The 26,890-nt window shown below is 40.7% G+C and overlaps 1 protein-coding gene across 4 annotated transcripts in view; it reads left to right on the forward strand.

Annotated features, from left to right (window-relative positions):
* The first annotated feature begins 23,545 nt into the window (after positions 1-23,545).
* The window catches only part of SLAMF1 (signaling lymphocytic activation molecule family member 1), a 32,832-nt gene continuing 29,487 nt past the window's right edge, over positions 23,546-26,890 (forward strand). Inside the window, exon 1 of one of the 4 annotated variants that reach the window (XM_022559518.3) lies at positions 23,546-23,847. In XM_022559518.3, coding sequence (XP_022415226.1) covers positions 23,655-23,847 — 193 coding nt within the window. In that variant the 5' untranslated portion in view covers positions 23,546-23,654. The remainder of the gene's footprint in view (positions 23,848-26,890) is intronic. The other 3 variants (XM_022559515.3, XR_002642738.3, XM_022559514.3) reach the window with 3 other exon arrangements.

Raw genomic sequence — 26,890 nt, forward strand, 5'->3', positions numbered from 1 at the left:
CCTCACATTCTAAATAGAGCTGCAAATAAATCATGGATAGCACAATGTCTAGGTTTAGTCATGGGTGACTGAACTGACTTTGCTATCCCAGCAATCACCCCAGCACTCTTCATCCCCCTTCTATATAAGCAGAAGACTAGGGAGAGAAGAGAAAATCATCAGGATCAAGATTGTTGGAGTTTGGAGAGACCTGTGACTTTCTCCTCCCCTCCTCAGGAGTGTGGTCCCCTTTCCACAATGCCAGATGAAGGGGGCCCTGAAAGTACTACATGAGAGATTTAAGATGTGAAAAGGAAGTGTAGATTAACATCTTACTCTCTAGTTGGGCAGTAGGTCCATTGATCTTCCCTGAGGTAGAAACACGACATTGGAGCTAGATGAAGAAGCAGCCTGTACACTTACTCCTTGACATGTATGAGCTTCCACAGTGGACTCTGCAGACAGTACCAGGTTTCAGTTGTCTTGCCACCTTGGCCACTAGGAAGGCAGGTCTCAGAAGCAGGAGGCTGTATGGTACATCATCAGAGGGAGTTGAGTCGGGGGAGGGCAGGAAGAGGCGAAGCCAGAGAACATCTCCCACATCAGCACTCTTCAGTGGAGAACTCCTTACCCCCACCACCGCCAAGACATTCAAACCCATGCTCCACCAAAGAGCCAATATTCAGATATCTGTCAGAGAAGGCATCTACAGTGGATTAGTATTATCCGGAGAAACAGAGATAACCAAAAGAAGCCAAGTAACTAAGAAAGAGTTTGGCCCTTTCCTCCCTGACCTAAAACCACTTGAGAAGCTGGAAATGGGCGAGGTACAAGAGGAGGGGTGTGGGGGAGTTTAAACCATATCCCCCTCCCTATTATAGACTTTTTGGACCATGAGGCAAACCTGAGCTGGAGTGACAGGAAGAGGTTAAAGGGGAGTTTTACATTGAACTGTACTGTTAAATTACTAGAAGTGATGAAAATGAAACTGAGGGATTTTCCCAAAACATCCTGAAGTGACAGAAGGCAGCTTGACATAGTCCTGATGTAAACGGGGGGAAAAGCACATCCTTTGATGTTAGTGTCCAAACAACCAAGTTCAGACGATTTTAAAAAGTGGTTATATATATTTATTGAGCAGCTGCTATGATTCAAACACCATTCTAGATATAGCATGTAGAAAGACAGACACAGTTCTTGCCTTCATGCAGATTACATTCTACTCTTAGTTCCCCACCAGGGATCATACCTGCGCCCCCTGCACTGGAAGTGTGGAGTCAGCACAGAGGAAAATTGGTAATTTAATTTCAATTATGACAATGAGACAGGTGTCAGATATGACAACTGCTAGACAGATGAGCTTGTGAGAGCTGAGCATATGCAAACCAGGATGACTGGATCTGGTTTTGAGGGTCAGAGAGAGCTTCCCCTTGGAATCAGAGGCTGAAAAATGAGCAGACATTAGATAGGTCAGGGACGGGTGTGTGGAGGAGCCTTTAAGAAAGAGGAAAGGAGCATGAAGCAGGGATGCTCTGGAAGAAAAAACTAACCTGGCTGCTGGAGGGGTCTGAATTTAAAAGTATCTAAAATAAGCTATTGCCACATTTCTAGGTGGGAAATAGCTATCTTGGGCGGTAGCTCTTGAAAAATAAACCCGTTCTCAAAGAATCAAATGTTCCTTAGCACAATAATTCTGGGACTTTAATTTCACAAAAGTCAGGGTCAGATCAATAAGAAAAGTCTTATTTTTCTGGGACTTCCCTGGTGGTCCAGAGGTTGGGACTCCACACTTCCAGTGCAGGGGGTGCAGGTATGATCCCTGGTGGGGAACTAAGATTCCATATGCCACACAGCACCCCCCCCCAAAAAAAATCTCATTTCCCTAATGTGACTGATGTCTGCTTATTTCTTAGGAATACTAGTGAGAAAATCAGCTGCAAAATTTCACTGACAAGGCAACTCAATGAGAATGGAATGGACCCATTTTCTCCCTCACCCTTTAGACTAGAATTTACCTTTCTCCACTTCAAAATCAACTTTGATTGAGCAAAGGAGAATTTCAAGCAATGTCAGGGCAAAGCCAGGGCATTTGTATTTGCAAAAGATGAGAAAGGACTGAAAGGGCAGAAACTGTGCCTCGTGTATCAGCTGGTTGTATGCAAGACACCCAAACAAAAAAGGTGGGAGAGAATCTCACTGAAGGGTTTTGGAGTAAATTGAAGAATCAAAAGAAAAGCTAAACACTGGCATCTAGGTGGCAAGATTTAATGGGCAAATTTTTAGGGTTCCCCACCAAGGTGAATCAGCTTCGCTTGCAGACTTTGTGACATTCTGCTTTATATGGAAATTCTTATGACCGCTGTTTTTGCTAAAGTTCCTTGGGCTTTTGAGATCCCGTGGACAATTCAGTAAAGAAATTTATATACATCCATAGTAGGCTGGGGTGTTCTTTTTATGAGAAAAACCGGAAAGGCAGGAGGTACTCTGAAAAGACCCAGTGATCCCTCTCCAATCTCTTGTGAGGGCTCTGGAGAGGTGAGGCTGGAGGAGAATCAGCCCCATCCTCTTATGAATTTCCAAGTAGAGTCGGAGATAGTTATTGGTACCATCGGACAGATCCATAGACCAGCACCTATAGAGACACTGCTCTAATTCCCACCTCCTCCTGCCTTGCATCAGCACCAAAGATACAAAACTGAATTCAGGAAACCATAATTCATGAGAAGCTTGCCACTCCTGAGATTCAGAATGAGAGAAGACCAGTGTGTCTGGGAAAGCTAGAGAAAGTGTAGCAGGAGACAAGACTGATGGGGTAACAGGGACCATATCATGCAGGGTCTTGGGAATTTTATCCTAAAAACATTAGCAAGCCATTGCTTGGCTTTGAGCAGGAAAGTTGCACAGCCAGTTTTGTGCTTTGATAGGTTGTTCTCGCTGATGTACGGGAAATTTCAAGGATGTTACAGGTATTGATAGAAGTGTTTCTATGTGAAATTTCTGCAGGGTGAGTTGGCAATTTAGAAAATTGTGAAATTTGAAATATTTCATTGAAAAATTCTGAATATTAATTTGTTTTTATTTTATAAAATTTTTTCTAGATATGGGATAATTAATGTAATGTAATACCAAGGTTTTATAGGTAGATGTGTGGGCCTCAGAAATGATCCTGATAAATATATATACTTATATAAATTTTATTATGTATTTATATATGATAATAAAATAATATAAATATATTTATATGCTAAATAATAGTATATTTCTATACAAAGGGGAGAGAAAATAGGTTCAAAGTGTTGTGGCTCAAATGGATAAAATTAGGGAAGGATTTGAAACAAAACTTTAAAAGTCAGTATTTTCTCCCAGTCACTATTTCTCATTATCTTTCCTTATTGGAATATTACATACATTCTGAAAAGTGCTTGGTAAATTTCTACAAAGTAAACATGCCTGTAAAATTAGCACCCAGACCAAGAAACTTGCGTTTAACTTTTAATAAATGTGAGGGATAAATTCTATTGTGACACTGTTCTCAGAGAAAATGAGATGAGCACGTAATGTTGGTAGATGTCCTCCCCATTCTCCTTGACTGCCGAGCAAATGTTCATGCAAGCACGTACACCTTCACCTTCTTCCCATACATCTGATTACAAATATGTCCTCTCTTCCATGATCAAACCATTCTCTGGGTGGTAGAGACTCCTAATTGCTTATTAAATAAATATTTATCTTCCTTTTTTTTCTCAAACTAACAAACCCTGATGTTTAGTTGGATGTGTTCCGTTCATCTAAAGGGTGCATTTCCCAACTCCTTTACACATAGCTAAGTTTTAGCCATTGCTATATAAGCAGAAATTGTGTGGGATTTCTGAGAATGAATGGGAAAGTATTTTTCATTTCTTCCTTCATCCTGCTGCCTGGGACAAAAATGAATGGATGGAGCTTCAATAGCCATCTTGGACCATGAGAACAAGCGTTACAATATAAGGATAGTAGATATCCTAGCGCTATCCCAGATATTCTAGAGATATCCAAAGAATCACCATACTAAAATAAACTGCCTACCTCTTGTCTTCTTTTAGTTTAGTTGAGGAAATAATAAACATGTATCTTGCTTAAAGCACTCTTTTTCAGCCTTCTTCAACTCATCTAATCCTAACGCTAACTGATTTGCCATGTGTAGCCTCAAATGGATTTACCTACTTCCCAAGAGGAACCAACTAAAAGTTACAGCCAACTCTTGTACACGGAAGTCACGTCATGGTTACTGACTTTTCTGAGTTCAGTTGTCCAAATGATAATTATTCTTCTTTTATTTCTCTGTATTATAGACCGAGCTCAATTGTGGATAGAAATTCTAAATAAAATATTAACAAATGGAATTCCTTAACCCAATAAGATATACCATAGGTTTACCCCAGGAATGCAAAGATGGTTTCACTTTGAACAATCTATTTATGCAATCACAATGGCTCATTAAAGGGGAAAAAGCATACAATCACTTCAATAAACAAAGAAAAGATGTAAAAATTTTATGACAATTAAAAAAATCAACCTAGTAGATGACAATCCCCTTAATAGAATGAGAATTTCACACCCCCCCAATTAGGATGTTAGCAAAAATGGCAGAGTATGGACCTCCGAAAATTCTCTCATCTGTAAAAGCAATGAGAAAACTGGGGTGGGGGTGGGGGTGGGGAATGATCAGAATCAACTTTTTCAGAATTCTAGAAATTAACCAAAGGCTTACAACAATTCAAGGAATGTTTATTCAAGAAAAATGGCTGAATCCCAGTAAGAACAGTGAGCTCTGTGGCATTTTAACTTGCCCCATTCCCACTCCACTCTAGCCTCTCTCTTGCCTTTAAAACCAGAAGTCCACAATCATGGTGAAAACTAACAGCCTGGAAGCCACTGGAGGGGTAGAAAGGGATTGGAACTCTTTCAAAACCTCATTCCCAGAGAACTGTCATTATTTGATCTGTCTGGTGGTTCCTTGAAAGACCCCATCTGCAAGCCTGTCTTTATTAAACCTGGCTAGAAAATCACACAGTGTGAAAGTCTTTCCCCTGGGGGTGTTTGTCAAAAACAATAGAGGTAATTAATTAATTCTGCAGCTCTATGAGGTGTGGATAACAGTGTTCTTCTTACCATTTTTCTGTCAAATCAATCAAGAAGAGAAGAGGGCTGTCATGAATAACAGATAAGTAGGGGCTACAGGTTGGCTGTGGCTCTGGATGGTCTGTCCCAAAAATGTCTTTCCATTGCAGTTCCCAGGCAATAGGAGCAGCTCCTTTCTTTGCTGTGCTATATTCTCTGGTAGAGGGCAGAAATCAGAGCAGAAGGGTCTTTTTAAAACACAAGTTTGACTGTGACATCTCCATGCCTACAATCTTCAAGGATAAACTGTTTAGAGGGCCTCAAGGTTACTAATTAATGTCTACATGACTTGGCTTCTGTGGATGTCTCTTGTCTATTTTGTAACCTGGCTCCTCCCTTGCAGCAAGTGCTGTAACCTTCCTGAACTACTTGCAGTTCCCCAAACTCACTCAGCACCTTTGCTCAATCTTTTGTACTTCCTGGAATCTCCCCTCCCCCTCCTTGTTTGCCTAACAAACTCCTACTCATTTGTTAAGATTCAAACTAATTGTTGCTCCTCCAAAGCCCTCAAACCACTTCTTAGGGATGAGTTTCTCTCTTTCCTCATACATCACCTCTTTCCATACCCTGTGTGATGGAGATGATCATTACAGAGAAGACTTGGAAATCATCAGCAGGGAAGCCCAGAAAATTTGCATTTCCCATATTTTCTTCAATCTTAGAAGACCAAGAGAGGGAAGTGATATACCCAAGGCCACGTAACAAGTTACCAGCAGAGTTGAGGCTAGAAGTCAAAAATGTTCTCTCCTTCCTTTGGGATTTCCTGATGCCCACTAGGCACTCCCTTGGGCTCGACCCATTACCTATTTTATGTTCATAAATGTCTCCTGGATTCTCCCAGACCCCAGAGCACTGAATTCTGCAGGGTCTGCTAAGATGGGAAAATTGAAAGGCCTATTGGTACCTAGAGAAAGCACTGGAATGGACATGTTTGGTATCCATGCTTATACTTAAGACCTGGAACCACACACGATGGGAGCCTCTGGAAGGCTGCATGGTATGAGGGAAAGAGCATAACCTTTGGAGCCAGACAGTCTTGGGTTTGAGTTCCAAATCCACCAGTTTTAGAACTTCAGGAAAAGTAAACTTTCTAGTCTCAGTTTCCTCATGTAAAACAAGTGGCTGATCTTTTCACCAGGATTAAATAAGATAACCTCAATAAATCATCCAGAACAAGGTCTTAGCCTAAGTTTTTCCAAATGTAGAATAAAAAGGAATTGATTACATGATCTCTGTGCCCCCAAATAATACCTTCTTTCTATTCTTCTTGCTTTTATCAATTTTCCCATTCAGGTCTGTGGACTCCACAGAAACCCTGCCCATGGGTGTGACCTGCACAACAGAGATCTGGCTCTCAGAGGAAGTGAAGAGGGGTCAGGAGGTACCTGGGGAAATGTAAATTTGGTGGCTTAATAGGACTTCTCTGGGTCTGATGATTTCCAAGATGCCACTGAGGTAAAATTTCAGTGATGATGTGGAGAGGAGAGGCCAGCCCTACCTCAAAGAATGGTTGCAATTAGTATGTTCATTCCACAAACACTTTTAACACCTACTGTATAGTAGGCATTGTTAAATTGGGGAAACATAAATATAAATAGAGCAAAATGAAACTCAGTTAAGGAATGGGTACACTGACCCAAGAGACCTGATTTCTGGTCATGGCTTTAAAAAACTGGCCACGTGGCTTCGGCAAATCCCTCAGAGGTGGTAACCTCTAAACCTCAGCTTTCTGAGCGTGAGATGAGGAAGTTTGAAAGGTGGTTTCTAAAGTTTTTCTCCAGATTATACCTCTCCTCTGAAATTCAGCTCTATATATTCAAGTACTCCTTGGAAATCTCCATCTGGGTGAACCAAAACCACTTCAACTGTACCTATCCCAAACCAACAAAGTAATCTTATGCCCTTGCTCCTAATTTTGATCCAAAGTTATCTCCGTCTCCTATACTTCTTATCTTAGAGAATGACATTGCTATATGCCTGGAAACTACACCATAAGTCTAAACGTCACTTTAGAGGTCCTTCTCCTTTAGACCCCATGTCCTAACAGTCACCAAACGCTACCAAACCCAACTATAAAATGTCTGCAATGGACCTCTTTCTCTCCCACCTCATTGCCACTTCTTAGTGGAGACCATTTTTTCTGCTAATCATTTCCCAGCCTCTAGTTTTACCTAAATTTCTCCCACACTATGGCCAAAGTAAGCTTTCTAAACAGAAATATGACCTGGTCACTGACCAACTTAAAACTTTTGGTGGCTCCCATCAAGAGGATGAAAGCCTTTCCAAGAATGTTTTTAACCCTTTGTATGTGAAAAGGAGCTTTGATCAGGTGGGAAGAGGGACATTGCCTCCTGTTAGAAGGCCTAGGTTCACTAGGTCAAGTATCATTAGGAATCAGTGAGAGAAAAGAACAATAGGAAGGGGAGGGAAGTAGCAAATATTGAGTGACCATGCTATATCAAATACTGTGCTTTATATACCCTATGTTGTTTTAACATTCAAAAAATATATGCTATATCTTAGGTCAGTTCTTCCCAACATAGACTGAGATGGAGATGTGTATGCAGGAAGTTTGTTGGGGAGTACTTGTGGAATCAATGCCTGTGGGAAGCAAAGGATGTAGGACTGAGCAGACAAAGGAGTTGAACTCTGAATGCAGTTACAGCAAAAACTTCAGTTGGCTCCATGAGGAACTCTTGACCTGGGATGCTCCTGAAGGGCTGCTCTAAACTGAGGCAGAGGGACTGGTCTTCTATATCCTTTCATTGACCAACTGACCAGTTGTTAGATGTGGGTGGCCTTCAGGGAAGGGACTGGCTGAGGGCAGCTCCGGAAGTGGGACTCAGCTGAGAGCTGTCAGTCACCAATGCTTCCAGCAACTGGGGAATGATTGCTTTTGTTCGAGGAGGTCTGAGCAGCACCTTACAGTATATACTAGGTAACTTGTAGTGCACTACATTATAGGTAGAAAAGCTGCGTTCCATCAACAAGGTGACTTATCCGAGAGGTTATACAAGTAGTGAGTGAAAACTCTATGGTTCAAATTCATATTTTTCTGATCCCATTCTCCTTTGACTACATACACCTTTGCAATTTGGAAAAAAATTTCCACTAGTGTAAAGTCAAACTCAAACCCTCTGGTACTTGGGTGGCAGTATAAGCTGTCACACACATTAATCCTTTGAGGAAGAATTTGAGCAACAGTGAGGTCAAGTATTGAAAGTCCTAGATACAAATACCATACAATATCACTTACATGTGGAATCTAAAAAAATGCTACAAATGAACTTATTTACAAAACAGAAACAGACTCACAGACTTCGAAAACAAATGTATGCTTACCAAAGGGGAAACTTGAGGTAGAGGGATAAATTAGGAGTTTGGGATTAACATATATACACTACTATATATAAAATAATCAACAGGGACATACTGTATAGCACAGGGAACTCTACTCAATATTCTGTAAAAACCTACATGGGAAAAGAATCTGAAAAAGAGTGGATATATGTATATGTATAATTGAATCACTTAGCTGTGCACCTGAAACTAACACAACATTGTAAATCAACTATACCCCAATATAAAATAAAAATTCAATTGAAGAAAAAGAAAGTCCTAGATAGAGATTTCTGAGAAAAGACAGAGTAAGAATCAGGACTTGTGGAGACTCGATGTAAGACTGAGGACAAGGAAAGCAGAACCATGCTTATGGCATGCCCAGAATGAGTCTTTGTAGAAAACTGGCAGCTGAAAATGTTAGCAAGGCAGCAATCACAGACCTGGACCAGTGGCCAGAAATGTCCTGGGAGATGGAGAGCTCAAAGGGCTAATGGGAGTGGGACAGAGGGAGGGGGAGAAAGAGGGAGCCTAAGGTCAAAATGGAGGCAGTTCCTAAGAAAAGGACAGGAAGTACTAAGGAAGTCAAGAGTCATAGATACTTATGGATAAATATATAGAATACAGGGTACAGAGTCCAGAAAGAATGTGATAGAATGACGGCATAGGGTCATAGCCGTTCTCTTCCCCTGATCTCTCCTTATGTGGCCTTCTTGTCCCTAGACATTAAGGGCTTTGATAATGGCTTTGCTAGGAAGCATGTATTCCAAGCCAGTGTGGCAGGAGGTGGTAGAACTTATATTCAAGTGCTATACTTGTCACTTATTTACTGTGTGACCTCAAGCAAGTTATTTAACTCTCTAAGCTTCAATTTCCTCATCTGTCAATTGGGGATAATAATTGTAATGTCTAGGCCTGGTGCAGAGCTCATGGGAGAAATAAGCTGTTTCTATTTTAGAATTCTCATATTCTTCCACGCCCATGACCTAACACACCTGTGTGGACAAACCAAATTTAGAACCCAGGCTCTTAAAGTAGATTCTTGTATTTTAAAGAGTTCAGTAAACAACACAGGAAGCAATATGATTGCCTGTCTTTCTCCCAGCCTTCTGTCCCAGTGTGGGTCTCCCCAAGGGGGAAGAGTGGACACTTTGGGATTCAGGGGGGAACATCTGCAGAAGTTCCTGCTGTCGGCTCTAGCTGGTGGGAAATTTGAGAAGGACAGCCGGAGCTCAAGTTGCCATCTGAGCAAGTAGGACTTAATATCTCAGCCACTTGAGGCCCAATGAGACCAAGATTCAGCATTTTAATGTCTGTTTCCCTGCTCTGTCATCAGAACTGGGAGCTATGAGCCATGCTTCAAGTTTAGAAACAGAAAAACTAAAGAAGGCAACCTCTGTCTTCGGGTACAGTCTGTACTTCTTTTACCCCATAGAATGCCTTCCAAAACCTAACAATTTAAACAATCCTTTGCTCTCTTTTCAAGGCAAGATAATTAACATGAAATTCTTTAAGAAGTCTCTGTTCACAAACTAAGCAACACATATAAAAATACATTTTATGTATTATGTTAAATTAAAAAAACACAAAACTGTTTGCACACCAGTCGTTTTAGTTACATATGTGCTTATAGAATAAGTAGTCCACTGAAGCAAGAAAGTACTTGACTTAAGTCACTGCACAGTAAGGAGTATTCCTTCCACTGTCTCCACCCTGTCTTGATTGTAATTATTTGGAAGTAGCCCAACTATCAGACGTTTACTTGTGATGATACCCAAAGGCATTTTTGACTTGAAATTGCTTAATACAGCAAAAGAATAAATTGAGCTGACCAACCCACACTACAATGAGAACCCTATAGGTATTTTATACAGTTACAGTTAAAATAAAAAATAAATGCAATTATTATACTGTGTGATTTTGATACTGACTTCAAATCCTCCCACACATGAATTTTGCAAAACTGAATCAGGTGTGGCTATGGGTTCAGTTCATATTGTCATTCTGCTTTACATTTTCAGTTCTGATTCATATTTTATTTTATTGTTCTTATTCTGTTTTATACACTGATATTGTTCTTTATCAAATGTGATGGTCTGTGCTGAGAATTTTCAATTGTTTTATAACAGGGCTTTTAAATACTGATTGCAGAAGATCTACATTTCTGTCTTCAATTGCTAAAAGTTCTTAATGGTCCATGATGTGCTTTGTCTCTAATTTATGCTGCAGATTTACCATTGGTCTTATGAAGAAACCCAGGAATGACATCCCTTTCTGGGGTGCCTGAGGCATTCTGTTCCAGGTGTCTGAGTATTGCCCTTGATCTTGACCACAAATAGCACTTCCTGTGCATCACCTGCTGCAGCTACATGAGGTTTGTCATTTAATCACTTATGCCTACTTTCCAGAAATAATGAAAATGACAGATGCCAAATGCAGTATGGCCACCATACTCCAGACACTGCACTGAACACCTTACTTGCATTAGTGTCATTTAGTTCTCCCAACAGCCCTATGAGATGGTTCATCTTAACTCTGTTACTGCTGAAGAAAGAAAGGCTTAGAGAGATTAAACAGCTTGCCAAGGTCACATGATCTATAACTAACAGACTGGGGACTTAACCCCAGGTCTCCCTGACCACAGAGCCAGAGTTCTGAACCAGTCACTCTAGTACCTTATAAACAAAGATTTACATGAGATTTGCAAACTTGAAAACAGTTGTGACAAGATTGGAAAACTATGGAAGATTTTATTTTCTTTCTTTTAAAATTTTCTTCACTGCTGTGAAGAATTTTCTTCACTGCTTCTTCATTTGCAATTTTTAAAAGAGGAGACAGAACCCTAATATTTAAAAATCCCATATTCTAAATGTCCTGCTCTTAACTAGAAATGATATCTGATAAAGTAATTTGAGTGGTGGATAATTAAATGTGTTAGTCCTTGTATGATTACATCATTAAAGGATGTTTGGAGTCATTATGTTTTAAGCCAACGGAATGGTTTTCTCAGGGTAGTGTTGGGGCAGGCAAGTGGATGGAGAAAAGGAAGTTACTGGACACTTCCTCTACCATATTTCATCTGGGGCTGTCCCCACAATTCATTGCACTCTCCAGTGATCCCAGCTAGAGTTCTTCACTGAAGCTTATTAGTCTATAGCTTGTTGTTTTGTTTTTGTTTGTTTGTTTTTTTGCCTTTAAGAGCCCTTCTTTTATTGGGAAATAAATACAGAGTCAAATAGGTGGGCCAGCCAACATCTGTATTTCTGGGGGCTAAGAGGAAGGAGTCTGACTTTCTCAGAACTCAGTATCCTAGTTTCCCTATCCCTCTTGCCTGGACTCACTTCAAGTCAGCCCACTTCTTTGGCATGACAGCACAGGAATCCCTGTTCTGGGCTGCATACATGACCCATGAGCATCTCAGAGCATCATTGAATGACTTCGTGGAGCATGCAGCCCTCATTCCCCAGCTGTCTCTGTCTCCCAGGGAAGGCTTGGTTGGTTGGGGACTGGAACTATTCAGAGACAAAGGAGAATCCAGCTCTGTGCCAGCCTTTTCAGGAATAGTGTTCAGTGGATATACCAAAGAGTCTTCTAGAATGGCCAAAGATGCAGCCTTGGTTTGAGCTTTGTACAGAGGGAAGAACAAGGCTGAATGTGGTTAGTTAGGGTTTCTAGGGTACTTTGCAAATTATTGCCATATTTACCACTCTTGTCTAAGAAGGTAGATCAGAGTTACGGGAGGTAGTTTTTGGTACACAGAAATGGTTTGAGGTTGGTGACTCAACAGTCATGGTTACTGGTCCCTAAACGCTGTTCCTTCCTAGAAGGTGTGGAATGGTAAGGACACTTCCCTCTCTCAAGTGGCTTATGGCAGCAGAAAGCAAGCTAGCCAACTACGTGGCTTGCCATGTAGGGTAATTTGAGGGACATTAAAAAGTACCCCCAACCCTACCAAGAATGTTTCTCAAAGAGCTGTGGAGACTGTGGGGACATGAGAAGTTCAGGGTCAAGTCCCAGGAAGGCCCCAGAAGGGGAGAGATTCCACATATTGGCCCTGGGGTCTGGAAGGATGGCAGGAGCATCAGGAAAGTGACAAGGGTTCGGGGAGAAAATCCTCAGATTACAGATGCTCATGAATCTCTCTCCTCAACCTCCAAACTCCAGTGCTCTGAACCAGATCTGAACCCTGGAGGAGGCACTGATGTGGGAAACCTGGTAAAAGCCTTGGAGTGGGCTTTCTGAGTAGTACAGATTGGGTAAGGTCTGGAAGGCACTGCCAGTGGGCATCATCACAGGCCATACTGGGCTATGTCCCCAGCTCCCTTCCTTGAGCCTGGGCACAGCTATCTGCTCAGGAAGGTGACTTCCTGAATTCTCAGGGGAAAGATGCTGGATAAAACCTGGGCCTAGATCTGAGAGAGAGCCACCTCATAGTCTCATTTTCGCCCCCATCTCCTCTCAACCTTACAACCCCAGCCCACGGCAGGGCTGTTTGGTACACTCGTCTGCTCAGCCTCCATATCAGACACCTGTCCCCATGGGCTTCCTCATCTCACCCAGCAGGGCTGACCCCAGGGTGTTTTTCCCAGTGCTTTCCCCAGGCCAGTTTTAGACCCTGCAATCAGATCTCCTAGGAGATGTTTCAGAGTTTGGGGGAATTTTATACTTTCATTTTGTTTTTGTGGGGTTTTTGTTTTTTGATTTTCTTGTACTTATCCAGATAAGTGTGCTCATCATGGGCTCCACGTGGCCGGGTGGTCTGTGCTGCTTCTCCGTGACCCTTCACTGTGGGGCTGGCTTATATTATAGGGACCTCTGGTCGGAGACCGTGATGAGAACCGTCATTGGCTGGGAAGATGGGATGCTCAGGGGCAGCCCAGACCCAGGCACCTTCAGGCAGGTCACTTTGCCATCCTAGGCTTTAAAATGTCAGAAGAGAGAGCAACAAGTCTCAGGGGGATATTTAGACTCTCTTGTTTAAGAACAGGAGGTGACCTCATTGTGCAGCTCACCTGAGATTGTTTAGGGAGGGGTTTTTCCCACAGACACATGTCCTCTTTGCTCTCAGGAAGGGGGTTCCACATAGCCAAAGGGAAGGAAGTGATGCTTTGTCACAAGTGATGAAGGTGTGGGTCAGGAAATAGTGCTCACCCGGGATGCTCTTGTTGCCTATACATTTCTCTGTGCCAGATGGAATGTTCCACGGATAATGGGTTATTGACCAACACAAGTTTGAAGATTGGTTAAGGTTCTTGACAGTGTAATAAGTGGTATGGTGAGTGGATAGAGCACTAACTCTGGAGTCAAATTAGGATTGGATCCAATCCTCCCATTTTTTTGGCTATGAGCCATTAGATAAATTATTTAGCATCTCTGTTCCTCAATCTGTAAAATAGTGATAAATATGCCTGCTTTTTACTATCACAAAGATTAATGGAATAATGTATGTGGAGGCCCTGGACATTTAGGAAGTTGAGTTAGCAGAAGTTTCCTCTTCCTACCCTCTTGAATATTCATGGGGGAAATTAGTACACTCCAGGGGAAGAGAAAGACGTTCTTGACCCAGAGTCAGGATTCCCAAGTTTGGTTCAGACCCTGCCTTATACCACCACCAGCACTGCCTCCTTCATTGGGCTGCTGTAAAGATCAAATAAGCCTTTGAAAACAGCTTTGTAAATTCAAGGCATTGTCACCTGTGTATCTTTTGCTGTTGGTCTGCCAAAGTCTGTTCTTTATAGCTGATGAAGCAGCTTGATGTACCAAGTATAATAACTGCAAACCTCAGGTTAGTCACCTTGCCTCTTAGGTCCTGTAACTGTTCCCTGTGGCTGCTATAACAAATTACCACAAACTTGATGGCTTAACTGTAGGATTTTGTGGATATTCTTTATCAAATTGAGAAGTTCCCCACTATTTCTAGCTGGTCAAGAGTTTTTATCAAGAAAAACTGTTCAGTTGGTAAATGATCTACCTGGGTGCTCTGGAAGTTTAATCTTCTGTGATCTCTAAGAGTAAAGGAGAAAAAAGAGCTTCTAGATTTGTGCAGGAGGACCTTCAAGATGGCAGAGGAGTAAGACAGGGAGATCACTTCCTCCCCACAAATACATCAAAAATACATCGACATGTGGAACAACTCCTACAGAACACCTACTGAACGCTGGCAGAAGACCTCAGACTTCCCCAAAGGCAAGAAACGGCCCACGTACCTGGCCATGTGGCTGACAGGGTCTTGGTGCTCCAGCCGGGTGTGAGGCCTGAGCCTCAGAGGTGGGAAAGCTGAGATAAGGACATTGGTTCACCAGAGACCTCCCGGCACCATGTAATATCATCGGTGAGAGCTCTCCCGGAGATCTCCATCTCAATGCTAAGACCCAGCTCAACTCAATGACCAGCAAGTTACAGTGCTGGACACCCCATGAGACAGGAACACAACCACACCATTAGCAGAGAGGCTGCCTAAAATCATAACAAGGTCACAGGCACCCCAAAACACACCACCAGATGCAGTCCGGCCCACCAGAAAGACAAGATCCAGACTCATCCACCAGAACACAGGTACCAGTCCCCTCCACCAGGAAGCCTATACAATCCACTGAACCAACCTTAGCCATTGGGGGCAGACACAAAAAACAACGGGAACTATGAACCTGCAGCCTGCAAAAAGGAGACCCCAAACACAGTAAGTTAAGCAAAATGAGAAGACAGAAAAACGCAGCAGGTGAAGGAGCAAAGTAAAAACCCACCAGACCAAACAAATGAAGAGGAAGTAGGAAGTCTACCTGAAAAAGAATTAAGAGTAATGATAGTAAAGATGATCCAAAATCTTGGAAATAGAATGCAGAAAATACAAGAAACGTTTAACAAGGACCTAGAAGAACTAAAGAGCAAACAAACAATGATGAACAGCACAGTAAATGAAATTAAAAATTCTCTAGAACGAAAAAATAGCAGAAAAATTGAGGCAGAAGAATGGAGAAGTGACCTGGAAGATAAAATAGTGGAAATAACTACCAAAGAGCAGAAAAAAGAATGAAAAGAATTGAGAACAGTCTCAGAGGCTTCTGGGACAACATTAAATGCACCAACATATGAATTATAGGGGGCCCAGAAGAAGAAGAGTAAAAAAAAGAGATTGAGAAAATATTTGAAGAGTATATAGTTGAAAACTTCCCTATTATGGGAAAGGAAATAGTCAGTCAAGTCCAGGAAGCACAGAGAGTCCCATACAAGATAAATCCAAGGAGAAACATGCCAACACACAAATTAATCAAACTATCAAAAATTAAATACAAAGAAAAAGTATTAAAAGCAGCAAGGGAAAAGCAACAAATAACATGCAAGAGAATCTCCATAAGGTTAAGAGCTGATCTTTCAGCAGAAACTCTGCAAGCCAGAAGGGACTGGCAGGACATATTTAAACTGATGAAAGGGAAAAACCTACAACCAAGATTACTCTACCCAGGAAGGATCTCATTCAGATTTGACAGATACATTAAAATCTTTACAGAGAAGCAAAAACTAAGAGAATTCAGCACCGCTAAACCAGCTTTACAACAAATGCTAAAGGAACTTCTCTAGGCAGGAAACACAAGAGAAGGAAAAGACCTACAAAAACAAACCCCAAACAAGAAACTGATAATAGGAACATACATATCGATAATTACCTTAAATGTAAATGAATTAAATGCTCCAACCAAAAGACATAGAATAGCTGAATGGTACAAAAACAAGACCCGTATATATGCTGTCTACAAGAGACCCACTCCAGACCTAGGGACACAAACACACTGAAAGTGAGGGGATGGAAAAAGATATTCCATGCAAATGGAAATCAAAGAAAGCTGGAGTAGCAATTCTCATATCAGAAAAAATAGACTTTAAAATAAAGACTATTACAAGAGACAAAGAAGGACACTACATAATGATCAAGGGATTAATCCAAGAAGAAAATATAACAATTGTAAATATTTATTCACCCAACACAGGGGCACCTCAATACATAAGGCAACTGCTAACAGCCATAAGAGGGTAAATCAACAGTAACACAATCATAGTAGGGGACTTTAACACCCCACTTTTACCAATGGAGAGATCAACCAAAATGAAAATAAATAAGGAACCACAAGCTTTAAATGACACATTAAACAAGAAGGACTTAATTGATATTTATAGGACATGCCATCCAAAAACAACAGAATACACTTTCTTCTCAAGTGCTCATGGAACATTCTCCAGGATAGATCATATCTTGGGTCACAAATCAAGCGTTGGTAAATTTAAGAAAATTGAAAGTATATCAGTTATCTTTTCAGACCACAATGCTAGGAGACTAGATATCAATTACAGGAGAAGAAAACTGTAAAAAATACAAACGCATGGAGGCTAAACAATAGCTAAAAATAACCAAGACATCACTGAAGAAATCAAGAGGAAATCAAAAAATACCTAGAAACAAATGACAATGAAAACACGATGGCCCAAAACCTATGGGATGCAGCAAAAATGGTTATAAGAGGGAAGTTTATAGCAATAAAATCCTACCTCAAGAAACATCTCAAACAAACAACCTAAGCTTACACCTAAAGCAATTAGAGAAAGAAGAACAAAAAACCGCAAAGTTAGCAGAAGGAAAGAAATCATAAAGATCAGATCAGAAATAAATGAAAAAGAAATGAAGGAAACAGTAGCAAAGATCAATAAAACTAAAAGCTGGTTCTTTGAAAGATAAACAAAATTGATAAACCGTTAGCCAGACTCATCAGGAAAAAAGGGAGAAGACTCAAATGTACAGAGTTAGAAATGAAAAAGAAGTAACAACTGACACTGTAGAAATACAAAGGATCATGAGAGGTTACTACAAGCAACTATATGCCAATAATATGGACAACCTGGAAGAAATGGACAAATTTTTAGAAAAGCACAACCTTCAGGCACTGAACCAGGAAGAAATAGAAAATATAAACAGACCAATCACAATCACTGAAATTGAAACTGTGATTAAAAATCTTCCAACAAACAAAAGCCCAGGACCAGATGGCTTCACAGGCGAATTCTATCAAACATTTAGAGAAGAGCTAACACCTATCTTCTCAAACTCTTCCAAAATCCAGCAGAGGGAGGAACACTCCTAAACTCATTCTACGAGGCCACCGTCATCCTGATACCAAAACCAGACAAAGATGTCACAAAGAAAGAAAACTACAGGCCAATATCACTGATGAACATAGATGCAAAAATCCTCAACAAAGTACTAGCAAACAGAATCCAGCAGCACATTAAAAGGACCATACAACATGATCACGGGGGGTTTATTCCAGGAATACAAGGATTCTTCAATATATGCAAATCAATCAATGTGATACACCATATTAACAAATTGAAGGAGAAAAACCATATGATAATCTCAGTAGATGCAGAAAAAGCTTCAGACAGAATTCAACACCCATTTATGATAAAAACGCTCCAGAAAGTAGGCATAGGGGGAAATTACCTCAACATAATAAAGGCCACGTATGACAAACCCACAGCCAACATCATTTTCAATGGTGAAAAACTGAAACCATTTCCACTAAGATCAGGAACAAGACAAGGATGTCCACTCCCACCAATATTATTCAACATAGTTTTAGAAGGTTTAGCCACAGCAATCAGAGATAAAAAAGAAATAAAAGGAGTCCAAATCAGAAAAGAAGTAAAGCTGTCACTGTTTGCAGATGACATGATACTATACATAGAGAATCCTAAAGATGCTACCAGAAAACTACTAGAGCTAATCAATGAATTTGGTAAAGTGACAGGATACAAAATTAATGCACAGAAATCTCTTGCATTCCGGTACACTATTGATGAAAAATCTGAAAGAGAAATTAAGGAAACACTCCCATTTACCATTGCAACAAAAAGAATAAAATACCTAGGAATAAACCTACCCAGGGAGACAAAAGACCTGTATACAGAAAACTATAAGACACTGATGAAAGAAATTAAAGATGATATAAACAGATGGAGAGATATACCATGTTCTTGGATTGGAAGAATCAACATTGTGAAAATGACTCTACTACCCAAAGCAATCTACAGATTCAATGCAATCCCTATCAAACTACCAATGGCATTTTTCAAAGACCTAGAACAAAGAATTTCACGATTTGTATGGAAACACAAAACACCCCGAATAGCTAACGCAATCTTGAGAAAAGAAAAACGGAGCTAGAGGAATCACGCTCTCTGATTCAGACTATACTACAAAGCTACAGTAATCAAGAAAGTGTGGTACTGGCACAAAAACAGAAATATAGATCAATGGAACAGGATAGAAAGCCCAGAGATAAACCCACACATGTATGGTCATCTTATCTTTGATAAAGGAGGCAAGAATATAGAATGGAGCAAAGACATCCTCTTCAATAAGTGATGCTGGGAAAACTGGACAGCTACATGTAAAAGAATGAAATTGGAACACTTCCTAACACCAAACACAAAAATAAACTCAAAATGGATTAAATACCTAAATGTAAGGCCAGGCACTATAAAACTCTTAGAGGAAAACATAGGCAGAACACTCCATGACATAAATCACAGCAAGATCCTTTTTGACCCACCTCCTAGAGTAATGGAAATAAAAACAAAAATAAACAAATGGGACGTAATGAAACTTCAAAGCTTTTACAATGCAAAGGAAACCATAAACAAGACGAAAAGACAATCCTCAGAATGGGAGAAATATTTGCAAATGAAGCAACTGACAAAGTATTAATCTCCAAAATTTCTAAGCAGCTCATGCAGCTCAATATCAAAAAAACAAACAACCCAATCCAAAAATGGGCAGAAGACTTAAACAGACATTTCTCCAAAGAAGATATACAGATTGCCAACAAATACATGAAAGGATGCTCAACATCACTAATCATTAGAGAAATGCAAATCAAATCTACATTGAGGTATCACCTCACAGTGGTCAGAATGGCCATCATCAAAAATTGCAAACGATAGAGTAAGCTGTGACAAAGTGAGAGAGTGGCATGGACATATATACACTACCAAACGTAAAATAGATAGCTGGTGGGAAGCAGCCACATAGCACAGGGAGATCAACTCGGTGCTTTGTGACCACCTAGAGGGGTGGGATAGGGAGGGTGGGAGGGAGGGAGACGCAAGAGGGAAGAGATATGGGAACATATGTATATATGTAACTGATTCACTTTGTTATAAAGCAGAAACTAACACACCATTGTAAAGCAATTATACTGCAATAAAGATGTAAAAAAAATTACAAACAATAAATGCTGGAGAGGGTGGGTAGAAAAGGGAAACCTCTTGCACTGTTGGTGGGAATGTAAACTGATACAGCCACTATGGAGAACAATATGGAGGTTCCTTTAAAAAGTAAAGTTAGAACTCCCATATGACCCAGCAATCCCACTACTGGGCATATACCCTGAGAAAACCATAATTCAAAAAGAGTCATGTACCACAATGTTCATTGCAGCACTATTTACAATAGCCAGGACATGGAAGCAACCTAAGTGTCCATTGACAGATGAATGGATAAAGAAGATGTGGCACATATATACAATGGAATGTTACTCAGCCATAAAAGGAAATGAAATTGAATTATTTGTAGTGAGGTCGATGGACCTAGAGACTGTCATACAGAGTGAAGAAAGTCAGAAAGAGAAAAACAAATACTGTATGCTAACACTTATATATGGAATAAAAAAAAATGGTTCTGAGGAACCTAGGGGCAGGACAGGAATAAAGACGCAAACATAGAGAATGGACTTGAGGACATGGGGTGGGGGAAGGGTATGATGGGACGAAGTGAGAGAGTGGCACGGACATATATACACTACCAAATATAAAATAGATAGCTAGTGGGAAGCAGCTGCTTAGCACAGGGAGATCAGCTTGGTGCTTTTTGTCCACCTAGAGAGGTGGGATAGGGAGAGTGGGAGGGAGACGCAAGAGGGAGGGGATATGGGGATATATGTATTCATATAGCTGATTCATTTTGTTATACCGCAGAAACTAACACAATAATGTAAAGCAATTATACTCCAATAAAGATGTTAAAAAAAATAAAAGATTTGTGTAGAGGGAAGAAAAAATCTGTTCAGTTTTGTCAAATTATTTTTCTGTGTCTATTAATGTGATCATGTGATTCTTCTTCTTTAGCCTGTTGGTATGATGGATTGTTTTTCAAATGTTAAACCAGTCTTGCATACCTGAGATAAATCCCACTTTGTTGTAGTATATAATTCTTTTTGTACATTGTTGGATTGGAGTTGCTAATGTTTTGTTGAAGAGTTTTCTGCCTATGCACATGAGAGTTATTTGTCCGTGGGGTTTCTTTCCTTGTATAGTCTTTGTCTGGTTTTGTTATTAGAATGAGTTAGAATATGGAAAATAATGAGTTCAGAAGAATTCCCTTTACTTCTATCTTCTGAAAGAGATTCTAGAGAACTGGTATGATTTCTTCCATTAAATATTTGGTAGAATTCACCAGTAAGCCCATCTGGAACTGATGCTTTCTGCTTTGGAAGGTAATTAATTATTGATTCAATATATTTAATAGATGTAGACCTATTCAGATTGTCTATTTCATCCTGTGTGAGTTTTGGCAGGTTGTGTCTTTCAAGGAGTTGGTCCATTTCATTTAGATTTTCAAATTTGTGGGCATAGAGATGTTCATAGCATTTCTTTATTATCCTTTTAATGTTTATGAGGTTGGTAGTGATGTCCCCTCTTTCATTTCTAATATTAGTAATTTGCATCCTCTTTTTTTCCTTATTTAGCCTGGCTACAGATTTATAGATTTTGCTGACCTTTTCAGAGAACCACATTTTGGTTTCATTGATTTTCTCTATTGATTTCCTGTTTTCAATTTCATTTCTTACTGTTCTAATATTATTATTTCTCTTCTTCTGCTAACTTTGGATTTAATATGCTCTTCTTTTTCTAGTTTGATGAACTGGAAGCTTCAATTACTGACTTTAGTCCTTTATTCTTTTCTAATACATGCATTCAATGCTATAAATTTCTTTCTAAGCACTACTATTGCTATATCCCACACATTTTGATAAGTAGTGTTTTCATTTTGTTCAAAATATTCAAAAATTTCTCTTGAGATTTCTTCTTTAACCTATCTTATTTAGAAGTGTGTTGTCTAATCTCCATATATATTGAAGTTTTCCATTTTTTTCTGTTGATTTCCAGTTTTATTCCATTGTGGTCTAAGAGCAGACATTGTATGACTTGTATTCTTTTAAATTTGTTAAGGTGTGTTTTATGGCCCCAAAGGTGGCCTATGTTGGTGAATGTTCCATGTGAGCTTGAGAAGAATGTGTGTTCTGCTGTCGTTGGATGAAGTAATCTATAGATGTACATTTATACAGTTGATTGGTGGTGGAATTGAGGTCAATGATGTCCTTATTGATTTTCTGCCTGTTGGATTCGTCTGTTTCTGCTAGAGGGGTGTTGAAGTCTCCAATTATGACAGAGGATTTATCTCTTCCTCCTTGTAGTTCAAACAGCTTTGCCACACATATTTGAAGCTCTGTTGTTAGGCACATACATGTTAAGGGTTGTTATGTCTTCTTGGAGAATTGACCCCTTTGTCATTATGTAACATCTTTCTTTATCCTGATAACTTTCCTTGCTTTGATGTCGGTAGATCTGAGTTTCTGACCTTTATTATTTTCCTTCTCTATAAAGAACTTCTTTTAACATTTCTTACAAGTCAGAACTACTGGCAACAAATTCCCTCCATTTTTGTTTGTCTGAAAAAGTCCTTATGTCTCCTTCACTTTTGAAGGGTAATTTCACAGGGTACAGAAAATTATAGGTTGGTGGTTTTTTCCTCAACACTTTAAATATTTTACTCCACTCTCAATTCTTGCTTGCAGTTCATTTTTTTAAGTTAAATAAATGTGGAGACATTTTGAAGACATATATCGTGGCCTCACTTGCTCTTCAGCGACACTACTGACTTTACGCTGAATAAGATGACAGTTTTTAAGCGCTAGAAAACATTTCCTCAATTTTTTGTGCATTTCACAGTGACCTGATATCTTATTTCCACCACAGAGATACAATAGATGTAAATGTTCTCAAGAGCATAGAGAATAGTAAAGTGTAAAATAATTAAGAAGTAATGAGTTTTTATTCCCTTAGTTTTTGATATAATTTATTTAATTGTAAGTTTATATAATTCAATTTTTAATAATGTAATATTTATCAATAACCAGCTCATAAGGTTTCTGAAAATTTAACAATTGGCTCTCATGAGTTGGTAGGTGCTGGCTCCAGCACACCACTGGGTAGTGCTGTGGGGAGGGTAGTTGGGTGTCAGGTGTTTGAGTGTGTGTGTGGGGGGTGATGAGAATAAAGAGCTCTTTCGCATATATCACCAGTTCTTATTACCCTTGTCCTCTTAGGGAGGCCCATTGGAAAGTGCTTTTGACCTGTTAAAATGGACTTTCAGTTTCCTTGTGAGCCAATAATAGCATCTTTCCCATGTTTCATATTTATAGCTTAACTTATGGAAAAGCACAAGATCTTTCTTCTGTCAACTCTAGTCCCTTCTCCTCAACAAAAAATTAGTTACAAATTCTAAAATAAGGCAGCCCCTCCAAACACAGCACAGGGCTCACTAAATTCTACCACAATGTACCCAGCAGGGAAATTGGGTTTCTGCCAGCTGACCCACCCTTGCCCACCCCCATCTCTCTGTGACTTTGGCACCAGGACCTGACTGCATGGAGAGGTGTTCTCTGAAATTATGGAACAAATCAGAAGTAAAAGGTCCATCAGCTCATTAAAGGTCAGTCATCCAAGTTCAACTTTGAACTAACACATCCAAATTTGGGGTGGCCTGACATGACTACATCTTTTTCTTTGTATAATAAGAGTTACCAGACAGAACCGCCCAGAGAGTCTTAACATCCCTTTCCAGAAGACAGCTAAGAAAGGGAGTGGGGAGCACATTTCTGCCCAAGGCTGGGGTTTGACCACAGCCTTGGGTGATTACACAGCTCCCTTCTCGGCTCTTGCAGTCTAAGCACCTGATTTTGACTTCTTGGGAACAGCAGAGTGACTTAAAGCCTGAAAGGAGATGAGCAATCCTCGAGGCACAGGCAGAAAAAGTCCCAGTGAGACAGGAAGCCTACTGGTTCCTGATGCATAAACTAGACAGTAGAGGCAGCACTGGCCCGACAAAGAGCTCACTCTGTCGTGGCGTCTGCGAGCAGCTGCCGGGCTCCTCACGGGGCTCCCTTCCCTCTCCTCACTGGCTGATGGATCCCAAGGGGCTCCTCTCCTTGAACGTCCTGCTGTTTCTCTCCCTAGCTTTTGAGCTGAGCTGCAGAACAGGTGAGTGCTCATCTGTCTGAGGGCTTGGGTCCCATGATTACCTGCCAGGAATCAGCTGTAGCCCATGGATGGAGAGAAGATGCAGGGGTGGCGGGTTGTTTTTCGGCTGCCTCTTCCTCAGAGACTGACTCTGAGTTCTTCCTGCCTCTTTTAAAGAGGAAGGAACATTGTGAGTTACTGGGGTCCTGGCTTCTGAGGCTAAGCCCCACCAGTCCTAGTTTCCAAGGAAACCAGGAGCTCTAAGCCAAAGGCACTGGTCACATTCTAGACCAGCCTCTCTGGGTGAGAGGCTCCAGTCAAAGTCCTGGCTGAGTGGTTGGTTTTGCATGAGTATCCTTCTGGCAAAGACCCAGGCTAAGGGAATGAGCTGTAGGGATGGAGCTCTGGGAGAATATTACTCCTACAACCCTGTCCTGGATGGGGATCCTCACACATGCAAGCAGACAAACGAAAAACATGATCCACCTACACGAAAAGGCTGTAGTGCGAAGAGAGGGTAGAAGTGAAAACCCCAGGCACTGGTTGAGAACAGATAGTGGCCACAGTGTTGTCATAATGGTGGCTACTTTCCTGGAAGAGAAGGCTCCAAGGCAGCAAGAGGGGGAGAGGCCAGGATTTTTGGAGCCCAGGGCTGGTTACAGTAAGTGAGAAATGCAAATCAGAAATGCTCAGGGTCAGGGCAGCTCCAGTGTAGGGCCAGACACAAGACAAAGTGTTTGGAGCTGGGCTCTACTCCTGTCTTTCTGGTTTGCTGGTATTCTCTGTTTAGTAATAGCTGAGCTATGAGAAAAGGTGTTTGAGAAAGAAAAAGCCAAGCAAGGGGCAGACTTTGGGCTCACTGTGGAGTGGGTGAGAATCTCCTTTCTGCTTAAATGCCTTGGGACTGTGGGAAGCAGTCTGGAGTAGAAGCGGCATTAAGGAAGGGGGGATGTCCTGAGGCTCCGGATGTTCTGTTCTTGGGGTTTTCAAGACCACAAATCCATTATGGACTTTTCCAGGAGAAGCCCAGAGATATGCTAGGATTGTCAGAGGGGCTGCACTTGGGATCTGTCTTTTGTCAGATTCCCAGATGAATAGGCCTTCCTTGGCCCCACTTTTCCTCAGAATCAGGCAGACCCATGGCTCTTGCTACCCAAGGTCTCAGAGAGCAATAATTGAACTGAGGGCTCAGAAAGCCAAACGAAACCACTTTAAGCCATCACAGGGAGAGTCAAACTTTCCTGGGTGCACCCCATTTGTGACTCCACCATTTTTGGAATTCTTCTTAGTGACTATCAGGCGTGATGGGTTTGAACAGTGAGCTGGACTTTTCTATCTCTGTGCTGGCTTGCCTCCTGGCCAGTCTGGCCCTGGCATTTCAGGTTCTGCTGACAGCTGCTGCACGGAAAGCTTTGGAGGTCACTGGTCAGTGAGAAACAGCCCAGCCCCACAGGCATGGCTACCCAATCAGTAGTGTCTCCCTTCCTTGCCTTTGTCTTCTCTGAAATATGTACAAAAATTTTAGTGTTTTTATTTTAAAATATGCACCCTTTTGTGAAACCCCAATAAAACCCAGAAGGAAATGCTTTGCAAATGGGACAGGTCATTCATGACAGATTCACCCAACCAAGAAGCCCCATTCTTGTAAAGTCAGTACCTACTCCCTTTCCCATCTCTACTCAGCTCGACTTCCAATTCCCAGTCAAAACTGTAAAAATCAAGAAGTCCACATGTCCCTCCCCCAAGTAAAGTGAATTTTCCATTTCCCCCAATGATACATTTTTTAATAGACTTCAGTTTTTTAGAGCTGTTTTGGGTTCACAGCAAAAGTGAGCAGAAGGTACAGAGATTTCCAACTACCTCCACACATGCACAGCCCCCCCCATTAACAACATCCCCCACCAGAGTGGTGCATCTCTTACAACTGATGAATCTACCCCAGTGGGATTTTTTATTCCTTCATTCAGGTCCTCCTCACATCCTTCACACACATGAGGGGAGAGGTGAGGGACAAGTGGGGGCATCCTAGATTTGGCCCAACCTTGTTGTTCACTGGCCCATTGTACCCCAAGATGCAGATCTAGGCACTTCCATCTCTCAAAAGCTTTAATACTGTGATATAATGCCACTACCTTCACTGTCTCCAGTGTTGGACTGGAAATCAGAACCTCAATGCTATTTGGTTTTATCCATAGATTGCCTTTGAACAATGCCATTCAGCAACGGTCTACTAAGGACACACGATGTGGCTAGCACTATGTGAGGTGTGGGGGAAGTAAAATGAACAACCACAGCCTCTGCCTAGCACTTGACACAGTATCTGTGAGAGCCCTTCCATGAATGTTTGTTGAATGAATAATAATAGTATGTACAGCATCCTTGCTGTATACCAAGCACTGTTGTAAGTGCTTTGTGTCTGTTATTCATTTAATTATCATACCAACCCTATGAGATATGTGTAGTTATTGTTACATTATGATTTTATAAAAGAGGAAAAAGAGTCACAGAGCAGTTAGCAATTTCTCTTTAATCACCCAGCCTGACTCCCGAGGCCTGAATGAATGAAACTAGATAAGCTTATGTTTAGGGAGGAGGAGAATCCTAAAATTTGTTTCCAGGTCCCATGGTAAAAATTAGAATATGCTGTCTATAATTGAAGGATATGAGTTGATTTTAATTGAACTGAAATGAAGTATAGGAATTTTCAAAAGGTGAGAGAGGTTGACAAAACCAAAGAAGGAAGTGCAAGGCATATGGAGGTATTTGATATGGAATTTGAAAAGTGGATAGAAACATCTTTCATCATGTAGCTTTCATTTAATTTTTTGTTAACTAGTTTGTTTATTGGAAGAGTATCACATGTATGTCTATAAAACTTCAACAGTGTAAAAGGGTACAGAATTGAGACAAATCTCCCTTCTATACCCCTCCCTACTGTTACCAGTTTCTTGCATGTCCTTTTTAATGTATACATCAGGTAGGTTGGATTTTTATATAATTTGAAAAGAGTACTCTAGATGAAGGCACAGATGCAGAGGTAAAATGCTGTGACTTTTCAGGGGGA

The sequence above is a fragment of the Delphinapterus leucas genome, chromosome 1 (genome assembly GCF_059928025.1).
Source record: "Delphinapterus leucas isolate spDelLeu-1000000601 "Yukka" chromosome 1, BTC_Dleu_Yukka2, whole genome shotgun sequence".
NCBI lineage: Eukaryota > Metazoa > Chordata > Mammalia > Artiodactyla > Monodontidae > Delphinapterus > Delphinapterus leucas.